This window comes from Mizuhopecten yessoensis, unplaced genomic scaffold (assembly GCF_002113885.1).
Source record: "Mizuhopecten yessoensis strain PY_sf001 unplaced genomic scaffold, ASM211388v2 scaffold10797, whole genome shotgun sequence".
Taxonomy (NCBI): Eukaryota; Metazoa; Mollusca; class Bivalvia; order Pectinida; family Pectinidae; genus Mizuhopecten; species Mizuhopecten yessoensis.
Genome location: NW_018408726.1, coordinates 1,529,608 through 1,550,716, shown reverse-complemented (window position 1 = coordinate 1,550,716; position 21,109 = coordinate 1,529,608). Strand labels below are relative to the sequence as shown.

At 36.5% G+C, this 21,109-nt stretch overlaps 1 protein-coding gene across 1 annotated transcript in view; it reads left to right on the top strand.

The window, feature by feature from the left end:
• The first annotated feature begins 6,997 nt into the window (after window positions 1-6,997).
• LOC110462429 (DNA polymerase alpha catalytic subunit-like) overlaps window positions 6,998-21,109 on the top strand; it is a 40,805-nt gene continuing 26,693 nt past the window's right edge. Inside the window, exons 1-16 of the mRNA XM_021516378.1 lie at window positions 6,998-7,081; window positions 7,332-7,444; window positions 8,058-8,154; window positions 8,607-8,681; window positions 9,071-9,198; window positions 9,342-9,466; window positions 12,044-12,291; window positions 13,051-13,198; window positions 14,922-15,103; window positions 15,956-16,068; window positions 17,391-17,507; window positions 17,830-17,904; window positions 18,182-18,255; window positions 18,753-18,817; window positions 19,715-19,752; window positions 20,148-20,280. Of these exons, the coding sequence (XP_021372053.1) occupies window positions 7,036-7,081; window positions 7,332-7,444; window positions 8,058-8,154; window positions 8,607-8,681; window positions 9,071-9,198; window positions 9,342-9,466; window positions 12,044-12,291; window positions 13,051-13,198; window positions 14,922-15,103; window positions 15,956-16,068; window positions 17,391-17,507; window positions 17,830-17,904; window positions 18,182-18,255; window positions 18,753-18,817; window positions 19,715-19,752; window positions 20,148-20,280 (1,777 nt within the window). The 5' untranslated portion in view covers window positions 6,998-7,035. The remainder of the gene's footprint in view (window positions 7,082-7,331; window positions 7,445-8,057; window positions 8,155-8,606; window positions 8,682-9,070; window positions 9,199-9,341; window positions 9,467-12,043; window positions 12,292-13,050; window positions 13,199-14,921; window positions 15,104-15,955; window positions 16,069-17,390; window positions 17,508-17,829; window positions 17,905-18,181; window positions 18,256-18,752; window positions 18,818-19,714; window positions 19,753-20,147; window positions 20,281-21,109) is intronic.

Here is a 21,109-nt window from a genome sequence, read left to right as displayed (position 1 = left end):
CCCTACTAGTAATTGTAATCTTACTCCTCTGGCTAATTAAAATTCTAGATAAAGGTTCACGACATATTGACATACCCCGTTCGTCCGTCCGCCACAGAACCACAGGAACCTGTCGTTAATGTACCTGCATTGGCGGATCCAGAGGTTTTTTGGGGCTTCAGGCGATGTTGCCATATATGTTAAGAAACCCTGACTTTCCACGAGTTGAGTATAGTCAGTACAACTATGGAGGTTGTGGGTGTCGTTATAAAATTGCATGACAAATCCGTCAGTATCATTAATATATATAATACATGTAAAACTAATAAACTAGAAGACTACAGTGAACTCAATACTTACATCAATACGCCATATATAATGTGTGTTGATTTTAACAGTCATCATACCTTTTAATTCTTATGTAAGACCTATTCTTGAGTATGCAGATGTTATTTGGAACAATTGCACTATTGGCGAAGCGAAACTATCACAATCTGTACAAATTGAGGCCATGAAAATAATAACTGGATTACGAAGTGGAACATCACATCGGAAACTATATTCTGAAACTGGGTTTGAACTGCTCTCTTCTAGGCGTCATAAGCACAAACTTATTTTAATGTTTAAAATTCTAAATCATATGACACCAGTATATTTACATGACATTGTTAAACCTTATATTAATGATGCTGTTCCACCTCATAATCTTAGACAATACAGATTTTTTAATATTCCTCGCTTTAGATCTAATTTATTTGGCAATAGTTTTTTTCCAGATGTCATGAAAATATGGAATTCGCTTGATTCTGAAATAACCTCAGCGCCATCATTAAATATATTCAAATCTAAATTGAATAATGAAAGAATCCCTCTTGTAAATATTACTTCTGTTTTTCAAAACTGTAGCCCTAGAAAGTTAAATGTTATCCTCTGCCAACTTAGAAATAATGCCAGTGACAAATTTGCTGACCATCTTTCTACTGATTCTTCCTGTTCATGTGGTCATCCAATTGAAAATTCTGAACACTTCTTCTTCACTTGTCCAAATTACCCTAATTCCGTGAACTTAATCCATGATATCTATACCAGAGCTGGATACTTAAATGTTCAACTTTTGACATCTGGAAGTACTGATTTACCTTCTGAAATAAATATACTGATTTTGTCTAATGTTGAAAAGTCCATCAATGCATCCAAACGGTTAGGATGATGTAAATAAATGTTTAAATATAATCAATCTATTATATATGTTTTTGCATATACATACAATTAAATGAATTATTTGGTGTAATTACCTAATTCAATCTTAATTGTTGATAGTTGCTAGTCAATTTAGATAATATTGTAAATATCATATAGTGAATGAGTATTGACATGAGTGTGTAAGTAGTTAATTGTATTAATGTATGATTGAGTGTGTGAATTGAATACAATAATATAAATAGCTTATTAATTACATGTATATATATAATATCATACTTACACCATCAGGGAGAAGATTGATATAGGCCTAGCCTGTTATCTGATCCATTTATATATGTTTATTTATATATATAATAAAAATTGTTAAAACAAACAAACAATCATACCTTATGGGGCGGAGAAAGATGTGACGTAATAGGAAAGGTCTTATACGATTATATTTCGCTCAGTTTCGCTCAGTTGACATCAATGGTAAGCCGGGGCTTGTGTAGATGTATCTTTTCTCTACTTAATAGTATAACGTACTTTCGCGTACTATTGACTTCTGGTTGCTATTTACAAATGTTATTTCATTAACGCGTAGTAAGTTTGATATGGAGTTACGTAACTCCCAGTAAAGTTCCTCTCCTATATAGTTAAAAGTATGGTTAAAATACACTGTTCACACTACTATCAGTATCACTGTTCATATCAGAATGTCACACAGTGTCTAATAAAAGATGGTTTGAACTTGGCTGGGTGTTGCTTCCAGTGGTTGTTAAGACGAGTCTTAAAGGTGTTTAGAGTTGGGGAATTTGATACCTTTAACATAACCCTATTAAATGACGGATCTGGTAGAGAGTAAATCAAGCTACTCTAGAAATATCATATATAGATCTGACAATGGCTACACCGGACATATCGGGTAAATGTTTATGGAGTGTCCATGATGACAATTTTGATAGTGATCACTATCCTATTATTATAAAATACAGATGCATGCCTACCATTAACTATACAAATACAAAGCCCCAGTGAAATTTGTCAAAAGCCAACTGGGAGGGTTATATGTCATCCAGTGCAAGGGAGATAACTCCAACACTCTTAAGCGAAAATATTGAAGAAAGCCATGTAAAGCTCGAAAATTGTATTTTTAAAATTGCTACTGATTTTATTCCTATAACGCAGAAAAAGTCTACTACCAAATCTGCAGTATCGTGGTGGAACGGGGAATGTTCACGTGTTATACGTGACAAGCACAGAGCTTATAATAAAGCACGGAGAAGTTTTAATCAATCTGATTTACAGGTTTATAGGCGGAAGAGGGAACATTCAAAAAAAGGTTATCAATGATACAAAAGAAAAATTACTGGAAAGAGTACTGTAATGATATAGATACAGATACTTCTTTGAACAAAGTATGGTGGGCAGTTAAAAACACGAGGAATATCAATAAGAATAATCAAATACCAGCTTTACTGGACACCACTAATAATAATTATATATCCGATACTAACACAAAATGTAATCTTTTTTGCAGCATCTTTCGCATCAGTAAGCAAAACATCCAATAACAGACAAGAATTTCTTGAAAAAGAGAGAATTTGACGAGTTAAACAAAGAATCTATAAATGAAACCATACCATCAGATGACGTCATAAATGAACCGTTTAACATACAGGAATTTATGGACGCATTAAGGCTAATGAAAAATAGTAGTCCAGGAGAAGACAATATTGTATATGCCATGTATAAAAATTTAAGTATTTCTGCCAAAAAAGTCATATTAGACTTTTTTAATTTAGTTTGGGTAAATAAAAAAATACCCTAAAAGTGGAAACGTGCCATTGGTACACCAGTTTTTAAGAACGGTAAAAATCCTAGCCTGCCACTATCGTACAGACCTATATCATTAACATCAACAATGTGCAAAATTATGAAGAAAATGGTCAATAATAGGCTAAAATGGTTTTTAGAGACAAATAACTTACTAACAATTAATCAGTGTGGTTTTAGGAAAAATAGATTTACTATTGATCAAATTATTAAGTTAGAGAACGAAAATTAGAAATATAATCTCAACAAAGAAAATGTACTTGCAGTTTTTATAGACTTTGAAAAAGCCTTTGACATGATGTGGAAAGATGGACTTACTTTTTAAAATGAAACATATGGGCATACATGGAAACATGCATGGTTTATAAAGGATTTTCTACAGGATCGATCTATACAGGTACGTATTGGAGATATATGCTCCGACACATAAATAATAGAGAACGGTACCCCTCAGGGCTCAGTTCTCAGCCCAACACTTTTTAATATATGTATAAACGATATATCTTACTGTCTTATGAATAAACATGATATTTCTCAGTTCGCTGATGATAGCGCCATATGGAAAGCGCATAGAAATCTTGGTTCCTATGTACAACTATGTCCTCAGAAATAACCAAAATATTAAAATGGTGTGACACAAGGGGTTTTAAAATTTTAGAAACCAAAACCATTGGGGTTCTATTCAAACAAGGCAGAAGTACTAATACGAAACTGACTTATGTTAATGTTAAGATGGGTGATACAGGGTTAATAATTAAGTCTGTTGCAAAATTCCTAGGCATGTACTATGATAGCGCACTAACATGGAGTGCCCATATAGACTCTATTGTACAACAGAGCGAGAAGCGTTTAATTTTATTAAAATATTTAAGTGGTACAAACTGGGGATATAACCGGTACACATTACTTACATTGTACAAAACACTAATCCGGAGTATAATAGACTACGGAGCCGAAGTGTACAACTCGGCTAGCAATTCTCAACTAGAAAAACTAAATCAACTACAATAAATTGTTTAAAAACTTGTTTGCATAGCATGAGATGCACCTCCTTAGCAAGTTTGCAGGTAGAGTCCGGGGATCCACCATTCCAATTCCGCCGTGACTTCCTAATAAGTAAGCTTCACTTAAAACTTGAGGGTATGTCTTCTCGACACCCTACCATTGAAAGTATAACGAAAGTAAAATGCCGCTCACATATAAGACTTATTATACATGTAATAAAAAGGTACAATCTTCATTTCAGCTAGAAAATGTCAAAACACATACCGCTGAATTCAACCCCCCCCCCCCCCCCCCCCCCCCCCCACACACCCTTGGGCACTAAAAACGTCCAAAATAGTCACTACCCTGCATGAGGTGGTTCCTTGATAAATTACTAATCTCTGCGAGGTTCTCCCTCTGCAATAGTCTTAGAAGTGTGTGTATATTTATTATGTGCTAAATTCCTTGGATTGCATTAAGAATAAAAACGTTTCAAGTTTTATGACTGGGAGTAAAATTAACACGTGTTGCTGCTCACATTGAGTATAAATTATTGTACCGGTGCATTTTTTTTTGTCTATCTACATATTGTAAAGAAAGGGGTGCGGTTCGTTTACGTTAATATGACTCAATTTTTAATCAATTGTTTTGTGTTGTATATATAGGTGTTCATCATTTTTTCTAAAGGATCAATTTAATAGTAAAAAGTATATTATCTTCAGTCACTAGATTAACCAATTATGTAAAAACACATATTCATTTAGATAGCATCCAACACACCGTTTACCACCTCAGGAGGAACTCATTTCATCATTAAAATTGTAAAAAATAAACCATTGATATGTATAGTAAGTGACGGCGGAATATATCACATAAGTAGCTAAAAAGCTCACATATCGAACGCACGATCGAAGCTTTCCGGTATATTCCTAAGGCTAGGGCTGTTTTGACAGCATGGAACTTGTGACGTCACAGATGTGAGCTACATCGAGGCGATCGCCGCTGAGTTTTTTCCCCCAATAAATCACAATATCTCGGAAACGGAGTCACCTACAACATTCGCACTTTCTTAGTCTTTTATTGTATAATATGAAGTATTTCCATTGCTTGATATAACGTCACGCTACCACAATTGGTACAATTTTGACAGTTTTTCCATGATATTTAAAACTGCTGGTATTTTATCAGGAATGTTTCTTGATTCTAATTGACAAAGAGGTAGTTTGCAGGTATTTATGCTGATAAATATCTTTTCTGTTATACTGTCAAAGAAAAACGCTCAAATTTAATTTTAAAGAACTATTCGAAGTACGGTGGTTCATTTTCAGAAAAAGTTTTAATTCTAAGTAATATGTTTTTGAAACTAGAACACTTAACTCGCAGTGAGATTTCGTCCTTGATTAGTACCCAAATTGGTACACCATATAACAGGCTGTAACCAGAGACGTATGTATTAATAATTACGTCTCTGCTGTAACTTAATATTATTTCTACTAGTTGATGTGCCGATAATTGCAACACAATATATTGCTTTTATAAATACCATACTGAACTACAATTTATATAAGGACCAGAAATCAACATTTAAACATGCTTTCAGTTAACCCCTTCAAAATCCTCCAAATTTTCGTCGACGTACATCGTTTTTACTGGTTTACTGATATGTTTACTTTGAAGTCATCGTGTACTTTCAAAATGTTCATGAAAATAAAACTATTTGGTGGAAATGCTGATAAATATCTTTTGTGTTATACTGTCAAAGAAAAATTATCAAATTTAATTTTAAAGTAATATTCGAACCATTTTCTGACGGTGTACCAATTTGGGAAGTTAGCAAAACGTTCAGGGTACAGTACACTTTACAATTGTATGGCTCCAGAGAAAAGATGACATACTGAACGGTTTTTACCCTGAATCATCTTTGCTAGCCAAGTGTTCGTTTCGTATACACTCCACTTTTGAGTGTATACGAAGCGAACACTTGGCTAGCCAAGATGACCCTGAATATATTCATATCGTTTTCGTTAAACGGTCAAACCGGTCGGACCACTGTTGTTCGTTTATTAGATGTAAATAAGGTCGGACCTAGTAATCTGATGCTGCTTTCAGGAGTGCCTTGACAAAGCCTTGCAAGACATGCATAATAATGTGAACAGGCCCTATGCTACATTCGCTTATCCCGGTTGGTTTTCTCGTTGAACCGTTCTATAAGCAGAGCTAAAAATGCACAGTTTCGGAGAATAAAAAACAATGTATCAAGAATAGTATGATATCACGTATCATAAAAACTACATGTGACTTGATATTGTTTTAGAAAGAAATAATGCAAACTAATAACAGTCAGTATGTTAGTTTCCGTCAGGTCCAGATTTGTGCCTGTACAGGTTCAACCGGTTCAACCGTTTCAACCGGATACGCGAATGTAACCCTAGTTCAACCGTTTTAACCGGATAGGTGAATGTACCCCTGTTCAACCGTTTCAACCGGATACGCTAATGTACCCCTAGTGCAACCGGTGCAACCGTTTCAACCGGATACGCGAATGTACCCCTAGTTCAACCGGTTCAAATAGTTTCAACCGGATACGCGAATGTACCCCTAGTTCAACCGGTTCAAATAGTTTCAACCGGATACGCGAATGTAACCCTAGTTCGACCGGTTCAACCGTTTTAACCGGATAGGTGAATGTACCCCTAGTTTTTAACCGGTTCAACCGTTTCAACCGGATACGCGTAAACGGTTAAACCGGTCGGTCCACAGTTGTTCACTTAATGAATAAGGTCGGAACTAGTAATGTGATGCTGCTTTACGGCGAGCCTTGACAATGCCTGGGAAGCCTGCATAAACATTTGTAGGTCCGCCAGGATTATTACCTGAAATTGTTTTATTTAAAAGCGGACAAACCGGTTGTTCCACATTCCTCAGTCTCACGAATTCCGGAAATTAAGTCCCTGGTTTGGTTTATTTGGAGAAATTTATAATATTTGTTTTGTTTCCGGTTCATCACGTCTAGCGCCATCTGGTGTTTCGCGCCAGATTCAACTCTACGTGAAAATGGCGCCAGGTTCGGACACAGAAAATAACAACGATGGTGATCAAGGTACACAACTATTGACTCGTGTAGATATGTCCTCGTATAGTTGATTTAATCTTTCTTTATGTTCTATTTTGATCAGCTTATATCTAGCTCCGATTAAGCACATGTGAAAAAAACACTGTCAGCTGTTTTTGTAGGGCCGGTTTTGTGTACTAATCCAACACTAGACAATTTGATCTTATTTGCACTGATTTCTTTGTAAATGTCAGCATCCGTGATTATTTTACATGTACATTTTGTGTTTTATTGGTAGAATCGCTTGCTCGTGGACGGTCAAAACGTCAAAAAATAGACAAGAAGGGAAAGTTTGCAGCCTTGCAGAGATTGCGCGAAGCCAAAGCTGCCGGTGTGAAAAACAAATATGAGGTAATCTTGTGATTTAAGGAATAAATCCGAAATTAAGCTTCATCATCAAACCTTATTAATTACTAGCCACTCCTTTTGACCCTCTTATATAAACACTGTCTCAAAGTGAATGTCTGATAATTTATTACAAATTCACCCCTGAAATTTTATATTGAACTATTCCTTTGAATTGGAAGAATTCAGATGTGTCTACATGGGAGATAGAGTTCCTACAGGAATGACAGGGGTGAATGAGTTAATATTTTGTGTATCTTTGTTTTTTTTCAACAAGGTATATAATTTGTGAAATTTTGGCTCAGGTGGTGTTATTTTGACTAATATACTAGATATATTTTTACCTACTTTTCTAACCAAAAAAGTAGTTTTTTTATCCGGGTCATTTCCTCTAAATCCCATCCACACCATGGGTCATTCCACCCTTATTAGTAATCTAGCACCACTATTTGACACATTTGATTTTACTCCGTTCGTTGGCATAGGACCACTTCGTAGCTCTGGCGATGCATTATGTAACAAAAATGTCTCGTTCTCAGAAGCTACGTTATCCCAGGTTACTTAATATGGCTAGTTTTGAAAAAGAAAATTATATCTAAAAAAAACCTTATCTCTGCAGGAAAAAGAAGATCAGCAAGTCTACGATATTGTTGACGAAGATGAATATTCCAAAATTGTACAGGAGCGACAGGAGGATGACTGGATCGTTGACGATGGTATGTTTGTCACGGTGGTTGTATTATTTACTGGTTAACCCATTCAGTCGACTAGAGTCCATTATGGTCTACATTGGTGAAAGGGTTAATCACGTGGAGTCGTTACTGTAGTCGTTTGTTGTCCACATCCCCTGATATGACAAGTATAAGGTTTCCACAGTAAACTCATTAGTTTGACGATCTGTCCATCATTAGTACACTCAAAAAGACCAAATTTGTTTCACTGCACCGTATGACCGCGTCACAATGAATGATACACAAATATTATGCACAAATCTAGTTTATTAGTGACTTACCACAGAGATCATCATCAATAATTTAGACAGTAACACCACTTTTATTACTATTTGTATTGATAAAGTCTGTATTTACAGTTATCATTACATCTGATTCACTGTTTTTTTTTGTTAATTTTCTTGATTTAATTACCACTTATGCTTTCTGTTTATTAGACGGATCAGGGTATGTGGAAGATGGCCGTGAGATATTTGATGATGAATTGGATGACTCTGCCCCTGCTGCCAGTAGTAAGTTAATGCTCAAGCAGTCATTTTTCTACTTCATTTCCACAGGGGCCTGTGCCTGTTGATTTGGGAAAATATCACACACAAAAGAAATCATGATTTTGGGAAATAAAGTGATTTTTTGCATTGATTTGGGGGGAAAGCATCAAAAGTCATCTGGTTGAAGGGGCCTTTATAAGGCTCCAAATTAACCTTTAAAATATCACTGTCATGTTTAAATGCATAGCAATTCATCTTTAATTTGCAACTTCTCACTATATATCCGTACTATTTTACTTAATTTTAGACAGGCAGTTTTGTCAAAATGGGCTAAATATAAATATCAGCTTTTTGGACAGGTAGTTTTGAAATCCTACTACAACATGATACGTTCTGTGCCCTTCTGTTTTCAGAAAAGAAAGGAGACAAGAAGAAGACCAAGAACCCAAATATTGTGAGGCCAGGCACCAAACCCAAGGCCAATATCAAGTCTATGTTCATGGCACAGGCCGCTACGGGGGGCAGCAAGAAGAAAGTGGAGGTAATATTTTAGTCTCCCTAGGACATTTGGTTATAATAACTATATGTTAGAATTTTTGGGCAAAAACCCTAGAACCACATCTATCCAGTCAATTTGTAAATAGAATTCACATGATAATACTGATGAGATATGTCTGTTCACAGAAGGACGTGAGCCTAGCCGGAGATGAATTACTCGGTGATCTAATGGAAGAACTTCACAACGGGCCTTCTGATTCCATCATTCCTGTCCCCATTAAGCTGAAGAAAAGGGGCCATGCTTCTAATAAGTAAAGTCAAACTCCAAATTTTTATAATGAGATGGTTTTTAGCTCACCTGGCATAAAATGCCCATGATATTATGCCATAATGCAGCATGTCATCCATCGTCAACATTTCAAAAAAAAACAACAACTTCCGCAGTGCCATTAGGCATCATATGTCTTGCTTGGACGACTGAAGTCTGTTCATTGTTGATAATTCCCTATCCTTACAGCAATACAAAACTACTTTGATATCCTAATGCTATCCTCCTCGATTCTCCAGGGGTTACACTCGCTTTCACTCTCTACACCCCTGGAATATGTCATAGCAAAATTAAAGGCACAAAGATAGCTGTTGGATTAGTGGTCCTGGGTAAAAAATACATCTGACCAATCAATAGGCTGATACCTTTCATTTGAAGATTAAAAAGGAGCGACACCCCACTTCAAAGCCTGTCAATTTTTACCGTTAAGTGACTGCGAGATTCTTTTGATGAACATTCAAGGATCAAGCAAGTCTTGTCTCACCAACAAGGTGGCCCACACTTGAGCCTTCACTTTTGGTATGACATATTCCAGGGGTGCTTAGAGCGAAAGTGTGGGTTATCTCTGGATTGTTGAGGATGAATACTATGGACCATCCTCAAACTCCAAGGGATCTGCTCTAGATAAAAATATCTTCTCTGCACCCCTGGAATGTGGTGACAAAATCGAAGGCTCTTTACACATCTTCTGGCAAATGATACAAGTAGGCTTGCCTCACACCTATTTCTTCTGGTCTACTTACACTAAACCCATCCTTGATACTCCAAGGGTTACACTCATTAAGTCATTTTCCCTCTCTGTACCACTGGGATATGTCATAGCAAATCAAAGGTTCAGTGTGCGCCACCTTGTGGATGAGACAAGAGTAGTTTGATCCTTTCATTTACATCAAAATAATTTTACTCTCGCATAACGGTAAAGTTTTTGGCTTTAAAGTCTGTTGTCACTCCTTTAAGATCTTCAAAGGAGAGGTATCAGCCTGTGATTGGTCAGATTTTTTCACCCGAGACCAATCAAATAGCTAGTCATGTGCCTTTAAGTTTGCTATGACATATTCCAGGGGTGAAGAGAGTGTAAGTGAGCGTAACCTCTGGAGTATCGGGGATGCACTAAACCTGGTCAGGTTGTATGTCTGTGGTTGACCAATTAATGGGAGGGGCAAACATATATTTAGGTGACTGTCTATTGACGTAAACTGGATGACTGCGCAGGCAGAGCATTCAGATCTGTTGACGTAGATATGTTGATAATAATACATGCACTGGTTAAACATTTAGAAAACATTTGGCAATCAGCTGATAAAACAATCTTGAGATATATATGATCATAAGATGGGAATACTACATAGAACCCCCAAAGTGATATAATGAAGTATGGTCACCCTAGTGATGGGAACCGGTTGAAACTAAGAACCAATCATTGGTTGACATTAACTAACCAATGATCATTTTAAAGAAATGTATCATGGAATTTTCAATACTGTTGTTACAAGTTGTTTAGACAAAACAAAAATTACCATGTAAGAAATACCTTCGTTATATGTTATTTGTAGTCAGAATCGGGCTTGAAAGTGAAAGTAAGTCATTGATGATGTAAATGTAGCAGCTGGAAATAAATGTCAGGCGAATTCTGTTGTTTAACTCTCGTTAGTTAATCTAGCAGGGGGATAAGCTTGAAATCGTGAACTATTCTACTGAAAACTCCGTAATATCTACTGATCATGAATTCTGAAGTCGATTAATCATTTTATTGGCCTAACTGGTCAATAATCAATAGTCAACAAAGTTGATTAATTGGAACAAGGCTAGTGGGGTTTATTAATTGGTCAGGTTTTTATATGTGAAATCAATCAAAAATGTTATGGCAAGCCTTTGATTTTGTCATGACATATTCCAAGGGTGTAGAGAAAATAACTGTATGAAGAGTAGAGCCTTTAGATTTCAAGTATGTTTGTTGATCTGTGTTAACTCATTCACCCCTGAAGACACATTTGAACTCTTCCAATTCAAAGGTTGGAAAAGTGCATTATGAAATTTCAGGGGTTAATGAGTTAAAAGTCAATCTGGATGTTGGAGTCCATGCATTGCTCACAGTATTTTGACTCGTTTCTTTGGAATTGGAAAATTACTCTTAATAATTTCACCATGGTCCTTTTTCGAACAAAAATAGGAAATGTTTCCTGTGAAACAAAAGGCAATAATACTACACATGTTATAAAAGGTAAACAGTACTCTGACACTAAAATCTCCTATCACGAGAGATTTTATCTCGGTACCCAGTCGCGACACAGAATCAGCCGAAGTTTGATGATTCCAGTCACGACTAATTGCGATTTCACTTCCGGTCTAGTTTTCAGAATGCAAAGTCGCTAAATTTTAGTTTTGGGAGTGAAAATAAACGATGGCTTGTCGCCTAAGACAAGTGGTCGCTTAATGCATAATGTTCATATAGTGAATTTGATTGGGAGGAAATTATTAGGTCGCATATGCCAGAGAGTTGCTGAATACAGAGGGTTATTACGGCAAGTTTTACTGTATATATATATCAATACATTTTTAGGTCACCTTACAACCCCTTCAGTACATCTGTCAAACCTGCGGTACGTAACAAACCAGCCCCACCAGCTCCCGCTCCTCTACGTATTAAACAGGAGATCAAGCAGGAACCAGGCGTTGTTCTGTCTGTCAAGCCAGTAAAGAAGAGGCGCCCCCTCCCATGTCCTAACATTCCTGACCCCCAGGATGACTTCAAGGAAGATTTTGATGAAGTGGACAGCATGGATGTAGATACAGTGCAGAACATCAATGGTAAAGACTGCTGCCAGGTTCTTAAGGGTAACAACAAACAGTTCAACAACCTCACAAGTACATTTAAGGTTGAATCCCTTTATAAATAAGTATATAATGTCCTCACCTGAATTTTTAAGGCGTGCATAATGATTATTTTTACGTAAGTACTAACTTGTTGAATATCATACTTAAATAGATAAGTTTTCTTTGACACTATTTGATACTTGCAATTCAGATGATTGGCATTATAACTACTTTTTAACTACTTTTACATGTCACATTTGAGCAACAGTATGTGCAAAATTGGATTTTACATAAGACACCACTAAATCCAATGCTTGCATCATGCAGATAGCATGTGATGTGTTCTATTATAGTTTTTCATGTACCACTGAGAAATGCAAAATTATTGTGAATTTGCCTAATTTGTTATGAATTCTATAACTCTTACCATTATTGTTCTGAGTTGGTTCAGTTACAATTATCATATATCGGTTGTTTCACCACCATGTAACTTCATGATGAGCTCCATTTCTTTGGTTAGACTTTTTCTAGTTTTCTGCATTTTAAGGTAACCAGCGTCCCTCAGATGACATATTGTGATTGTGTTTCATCCAAAAAATAAAAAAAAATATTGCCCTCTGTGTGTTTTTAACTATTATGGAACTAATCCTTCATTGGAAAAGTGAGACGGGATCCTTGTTTTGTTTGATAGTGGTATGAATTATTTTTATTCAAGATTTTGAAGCAGTCATCATTTCTGACCTTGTTTTACAGACGACTCGGGATTGGTGGAGTTAGATGACATTGATTTTGATGAGGAGGTGGATGAGAAATCCACTAAGGTCAAAGCGAAAGAGGAACCGGTTACCATGACTTTAGTCAAACCAAAAGTAGAACCTAAATCGGAACCTGTTGTAGTCATGTAAGTACACAACCTAAGTACATGATCACGGTCATGTAAGTGCATGGCCCTCTAAACCAGGTCTTCTAAGGTTACATTCACATATTCCGGTTAAAACGGTACAGGTGGTGCAGAAATTATCCAAGATAAACGAATGGACTTGGACCGTTCTATAAGCAGAGCTAAAGATGCACAGTTTCGGAGAATAAAAAACAATGTCTCAAGAATATTATGCCCTTCTTTCATCCGTCCACTGAATGACATAACGTATCTTAAAAACTACATGTGGCTTGACATTGTTTTAGAAAGAAATAACACAAACTAGCAATAGTCACCATTTTAATTTCAGTCAGGTACGTCTGGACCCCTCAAATTACACATGCCGAATATTCCTGAGGTCAGCCTCGGTTCAGATCTGTGCCTGTCGTTTTCTTTACAGGTTCAACCATTTCAACCGGATACTCGAATGAACCCTAAGAGCATGACCTATTAATCTAGGTCATCTAAATGCATGCCCTTTCATCTGGGTCTTCTAAATTCATGAATTGTTATTATCATACTATATGCCCCTTTCGTGTATCAGGTTCAACTGGTTTTTTGTTTAAAATGAAGCATTTTCAGGTATAAATCCTGGCGGACCTGCCATTGTTATGGAGGCCTTGCAAGGCTTTGTCAAGGCTGACTTAAAAAGCAGTATGAGATTAATAGAATCCGTCCCTGATGTGAGGTATTGATCAGGTAATTCAAACCACTGGGATAAAATATTGAGCAGGAGACCCTGAGGCTCTTCTAGTAAAATTGTAAACTGTCCGCACATATCTCATTTGCATATGAAGCCCAGATATCAATTGTTAGTGATGTCAATGACCCTGACTGACCCCAAAACATCATAAAATGACATCACGAACAAAAGCATGACCCGAAAGGTCACTAATCCCCCGCTAGTTTGCGCGTGTAAGCAATCTAGACCCGTGGGTCGGATAGAATTTTCCAGCACCACCGGAAATGCGGATATCTTGGTCAAGTATACAAGAATTCTAGGTCCGACCTTATTTCTTAAACCAACAACTCTGGTCCAACTGGTTCAATCGTTTTAAACAAATGCAGCAACAGTATATAGTGATAATCTAAAGTCCAAATGTGTCTTCAGGGGTGAATGAGTTAAATAGATAATTAAATGTCTTTGCATGACTAAGTGCTAAGGTACACTGTAAAAATTGTTAACACAAAGGATACTGATCGTGTTGGTTCTGTAAAATAAGTTTTAAAATAATTGTGTAATGTTATTACCTCAGGTTAGCCTTGGTCAAAAGATTTGTCTGAGGGCTAATTTATCGTGTATATATGTATGTAGTGTAACGTAACTGGACTGGGTCGATCCTAGGCGACCAGATAGCTCAATTGGTAGAACACAGAATATGGTATAGGGTCTCATGTGACTTCGGGGTCAAAGACTTTGTTAAAGGAGGGAGGAATGTAGCAGAACTGGACTGGGTCGATTGTTGGTAGAGCATCTGTCTAGAGTTCGGAAGGTCCTGGTTGAACCCCATTCTGGCCGTGCATTTTTCCTTTCCTCTTGCGATAGTAAATAGAGTATGTGTACATAATTATATAACCAGAGGAGGGGGGTTTACTTTGGGCATTTTATCATGAGCTTTTCTTTTTTTAACAATAATTGAAATATAAGGAATAATCATATTATTGAGAAGGACCATAGTTATTGATAGGTTCTCATTTTTTCCAGACCTTTTGAGACCTTCTCTACAAGCTGGGGTTCATACTCTGACAGCCAATCAGAACCCATCGTCTCACAGACAGATGTCCAGGTGGACACCTCAAAGTTACCCTTGGTTACCAATGAAGCTGGAGAGCAAGTGTTACGCTTTTACTGGTTGGATGCTTACGAAGACCCTTACAATAACCCAGGTGACTTGTCTAATCAAATCCTTAAAAATAACATAGTGGACTACAGTGTTGTCTCTGTAGATTTGCTGTTTTAGTAGTGATCGTATAGGAGTACAAAGAATGAATTTGAAAAAAATGTGAGAAAATGAGAAAAAAAATGGTGTCAAATAGCCTGGTATTGATTACCTTCAGAGGCTGTTGGAATGTGTGATCACTAAATGTCAGCTTCTCTTAGATACAAAGATGATTCTGATCAGAAGATTGAAGAAATTCTTTGTTCTTTCTTTGAGTTTATGAAACAACAAACAAAGTAGTTCAGATTCATAGCATGTATTCATACAACAATGTTTGGCCACATACCGGTACTCACACACACTGCACATAACCGAAACTAGAATTTTGAAGTCTTGATAAAGTGGCATAGGCCCGGCCGAAAACTTGCATGCATTATTAATAGTGTCCATATATGGCAAATAATATGGACAGTCTACATACTATAGGGCTGTATGAACTGTGTGAAAGCGGCTGTGGCATATGTCGTAATTCTTGTGGCGCCCACGGCGGAACAGAGCTGTGCCGAAGGTCGATTGTAGTTCATGTTGAGTAAACAGGTTTACGGGGTGCCAGGAAGCAGCTGGGCTGTGGAACGACCCTTACGTATATGTGCTACAGCTCCCCCTCCGAATGGGGGCAGGAGCTGAGTTACACCGAAGTGAAAAGGCCCAAATGAATATGGACAAATTTGAGTTAAAAGTAGCAATTGGTTGGTGTGTTTACTAAGTATATCATTGAAAGTATAGTACCTGGTCATTTCAGTTGAATATGAGTGTTTTTATGAATGCATTTTGTTTTAACGGAAGTTTTGTGTTTTAGGAACCGTTTACTTATTCGGAAAAGTTTGGATTGATTCGGCGAAAACACATGTCAGCTGTTGTGTGACTGTCAAAAACATAGAAAGAAGATTGTACCTTCTTCCTAGAAAAACGGTTAGTACCTAGTTGATGGAGGATGCAGATATATTTGATCTTTTATAATGGTGTACAATACAGTTGCTATAATGGGGAAAAAAATTGAGAGAGGGGGGGGGGGGGACAACATTTGATACAAATCAGTTATCACCACTTATCCCAATTGTGCCTATTAGGAAAACAAAATTCCTCGTTATCCAGGGGTTACGCTCATTTTCGCTCTCTACACCCCTGGGATATGTCATAGCAAAATTGAAGGCTCAGTGTGCAACACCTTGTGGATGAGATGAGGAGACTAGTTTGGTCCTTTGATGGACATCAAAAGAATCTCGCGGTCGCGTAACGGTAAAAAATGATAGGCTTTGAAGTCGAGCGTTGCTCCTATGTAATCTTCAAAGGACAAGTATCAGACTAGTGATTGGTCAGGGTTTTGTTTTACCTGACACCAATCAAATAGCTAGCCGAGTGCCTTCATTGTTGCTATGACATATTCCAGGGGTGTAGAGAGCAAAAGTGAGCATAACCCCTGGGTATCGAGGATGGGAGAAAATTGGCTTCTTCAACTTCTGTAAATATTGATGCCCTAACTAAGTAGTTTATCTAAGGCAATTTAAACATCAATTCCAGTAGTTATAATGAAATGTTAATGGAGCAAAGAATGAACCTCTGGTATATTAAGCACATTATTGGCAATGTTAGTGGTGGACCACCTTAACACTGATCACTGGCATGACTAGAGGTAAGTAAACGTAACCTTAGTGGTAGGACACTCAGGAATGGGTTACAGGGAGATTCAGGGCCATTTGGAAAAGAGGTCTCTGTTACAATATATTAGTTTAAACTTTTTATTATCGTTATAATATTCCAGTGATACAAACATGATATACATATAAGATTCGAAAACAAGTACAAAGTACTTTTGTTAATCCATCTGATTCTCTTTTTTTGTAAAACGGCATTTAGATGGCACTGACTAATATTATACATATAGATAAAAGTATATGGAAGAGAAGAGGATGGGGGAGGAAGGAGGGAAAGATGTGCAAAAGGGTTTTAAAGAAAATGATTGAGGGTAAATTATATAGCTGAGTAAATTAACTGCATTATGGGAGGAAAAACTGGTTGGGATATATTGTGGAATTGAACCCATGCCCATGACTGTGCACGTCACTGAAGTCTTCAACACATAAGTTAATTGCATATAATGAAAACTTTCCATTCTGACCCCTGAGTATTCCAACATCCAGTGGTGTACAACAACCTGCTGTAATTTTACAATATATTAGATGTGAAATGTTCAAAAATGGTTATGGAAAATATCCTTTGGATTGATTTTGTAGAAATTTTGTCAGAAGACAGGAGAGGACACAGGGTTTGAGGTTGGATTGGTAGATGTCTACACAGAATTCAATGAGAAGATCGTCGAGAAACACAAAATCAAGAAATTCAAATCCAAGGTCTGTTATTTCATAATGAATGTTTGATGATGAATTGCAGATATAACTCTGAAGTCTTGCAAATTTATGCTTTGCTTTATGTTACATTAGGATAATATTATTTTTAGCTCACCTGTGAGATTATGCCATGGCGCAGCGTCTGTCCGTCAACTTTTTGTTTTAACAACTTCTTCTGAAGATCCGAAAGGCCTAGAGTCATATTTGTCCAGTAGCATCCTATGATGGAGCCCGACAAAGCTTGGTGGAAATATTGCAGTTTGATAAATTGCTTTGTAATTTTATTTTAAAACATGTTGTCAATGCAAATAACTTTATTTTTCAGAAAGCTACGAAGCAGTATGCCTTTGAAAAGGAAGAGGTCCCAGTAGAGTCAGACTATCTGGAAGTCAGATATGCAGTGAGTTCCTTACACCTAGTGATGGGCTGATGATCGATTGTAATCTCATACAAAATTTCCCTAATATCATACATCCGTAACATGTCGTAAAATTCCCAATTCATTGTGTCCGCACATTAAAGTTCCCAATAAAAAAAAAAGGCACTGGCCCTTTAGAAAAAAAAGTTAAAAAAATCACTATCACTGACATCAACTCGTTGATGTGATAGGCCTGAATATTTACACTGACTGAAATTTACATTGACACTAATTCTATATCGGTGGTTGTATTTTACAGGCTGACAATCCAGTTCTGCCGTCGGATCTGAAGGGCGAAACATTTTCTCACGTATTTGGTACTAAGACCTCTTGGTAAGAGAATTCACTGTCACTGTTTGTTGAAGACTAATACCTCTACACCCATCTCACATGGTCTTGGTTGTCCCGCACATTTGGAAAAAACAATACATTGTTTTCATTTCATCCTCTCTGTCTGTCAGTCATGCATCACATTCTGTTGAACATTTCCTATATCTGTACATGTTAAACAAACTTGAGGTCGCTTCCACAACATCAGGTTTTATGCCTTGCGTCATGACAAGAAGGATCATTAAGTGTTTGCTTTAAAATTCTCATGGTCATACTTCGCCTTTAGTTCAATTACTCTAGTACTGAACAGTCTTTATATTTCGTATTTGAATTCATCTTGGGGATAACTTCACCAATATTTCAAATTTAGATAAGTGTGACATCTGTTTGTCTTACAAATATTTTACTCCGGTACAGTGGACATGAATTGTTATTATTAAACATATAAATTATTTCTATCCATTTTCCTGTTGAAAAATATTTTTGCGTTTTCCTTTCAGCTTGGAAATCTTCCTGTTGGATGCAAAGATGAAAGGTCCTTCATGGCTTGATCTCAAATGTCCTCGTAAGTGACGCATTCACTTCATATACCAGGGAGGAAATCATCACAAGTTACTAGTTAAATCAAAATATAATGTTCATTTCCGCCTTGAAATGGAAAAACTTAAAATTCAAGGCTTGAATCTTATTGTTCACCTCAACACAACAGGATTCAATCCTTGTATTTACATTCAGTACAATTTTGATATTTTTTAATAATTTCTAAAATATTGGATTTGTGCCACGGATGCTGCCAACCTGTGATGTCATCCCGATAAAATAAATAGCTGTTTTATATTGATTACAGGGTTAAAACAAAACATACATACATGTTTGATCAATCTGAAAATTCTGAGAAAAGATGTTTAAAAAAAATACATATATATAAAAAGTAATACTGAAAAAACAACTTTCATATTCTTTTGTAGGTTTATAGGGTCCAAGTTAAGTAGAAATATAAAAATAAATCCTGTGTATTTATATCTACAGTAGAAATACTGCATAGTAAAGTTGTGTACTTATAATGACTGGAAATATGTTTTGTAAGAGGTATACTAATATTGACATTATGTAGTACTGATATTGAGAGTAGAAACACCATATAGTTATTACATGAATCCATTAATAGAAACAGTGCATGATGTGCTGTGTTGATGATGTCACCCTCCTATTCCGTCTTTGCGTATTGCAGAGTTATCTTCTCTTGTGAGCATGTATTGATTGTTACGTCATTGGTTTGTGTGAGAAAATTGCATCATTTTCTCAAAAATTGATGACGTTACTCTCACAAACCAATGACGTAACAATCAATACCTGCTCACAAGAGAAGATAACTCTGCAATACGCAAAGACAGAATAGGAGAGGACAATAATCAAACTGCAGCAAGGATTTCCTCATGTAATGAATTTTCACCATTTTCAGAAATTTCAAATCTGCCAATCAGTTGGTGCAAGCTTGAGGTATGTAGTAAAACTGGGAGAGATCAGGTTTTAGGTGTGGTGATTTAATCAACACCATCAACTCCTTGGAGTTGCATCATTTCCCAAGTGTTTCGCTTGATTTTCTATATTAACTCATTCACACCTGACATTTCATAATGAACTATTCCAGCCATTGAATTGGAAGAGTTCAAATGTGTTTTCAGGGGTGAATGAATTCAATCAAATTCAGTGTACATTTCCATTTATAATAACTGATTACTTATTAAGAATTGGGATGATCTTTTCTTGATTAAGCATATCCCTTTCTGTTCCAAAAAACTTTTTTAAAATAAAGATGTATGGAAAAAAACATATGCTCCCTGATATTTCAATTGATCCTTTAGTTGTATTTATTACATTGTCTTTTAAACCAGGTGATGTTAACTCGCCCAGACTATGTCAGCGTCATGACAGATTCATCCCTGAACCTGTCTCCACCTCCTCTTGTTGTCATGACGATGAACCTGCGTACCCTCCCTAATCCAAAATCACACCAGAATGAGGTTTGTGTAGAATAGGCATGATTACTTCAGTTTTTGTTTTTTTTATTGAAATGAAATTCTTTATTAGGGCCCTGTATCGGAGATACGGGTGCCCTATAGTAATCACTCTGTCTGTCCGTCCACAAATTTTGTTCCTGGCTGATAACTTTGGTTTTTATTGACGGTGTACATGAAACTTGGTCAAGATGTTCAGTTCACAAAAATACACATTGAAGTAAAAAGTCAAGGTCAAAGGTCAAGGTTATTAGGTTCAAAGGTCAAGGTCAAATTTTACATATTTTCACTGATGAACATTATGAAGCAAAGTTGATCAGAATTAAACAAGGAGTCAACTGACCCAAGGTCATCGGGTCAGGGGTCAAGGTTAAATTTTGTATCTTTTCACTGGTGAATATTTCGCTATGACACTTTGAAGCAATGTTGCTCAGAATTAAACAAGGAGTCAATTGACCAAAGGTCAAGGTCACTGGGTCCAAAGGGTCAAGGTCAAGTTTTGTATTTTTCACTGATGAACATTTTGTTATGATATTAAGAAGCAAAGTTGGTCGGAATTAAAGAAAAAGTCAACTGACCAAAGATCAGGGTCACTGGGTTAATGGTCAAGGTCATTTGGGTACAAAGGTCAAAGACAAAGTGGTTCTCTGATTTTAACCCTGGCTCTTGATGGAGGAGGTATATAAGGTGAAATAAAACAAATCAAAGCTAACAAATGAGTATTGCACCGGTATTTACATTTCTGTTAGCCCAGCAAATATGAAGGTGGAAGGAAACAAGACTCGCATCATAGTACATGTAAAATGTATATTTTGCTTCCTTGCGATTCTTTTTGAAGT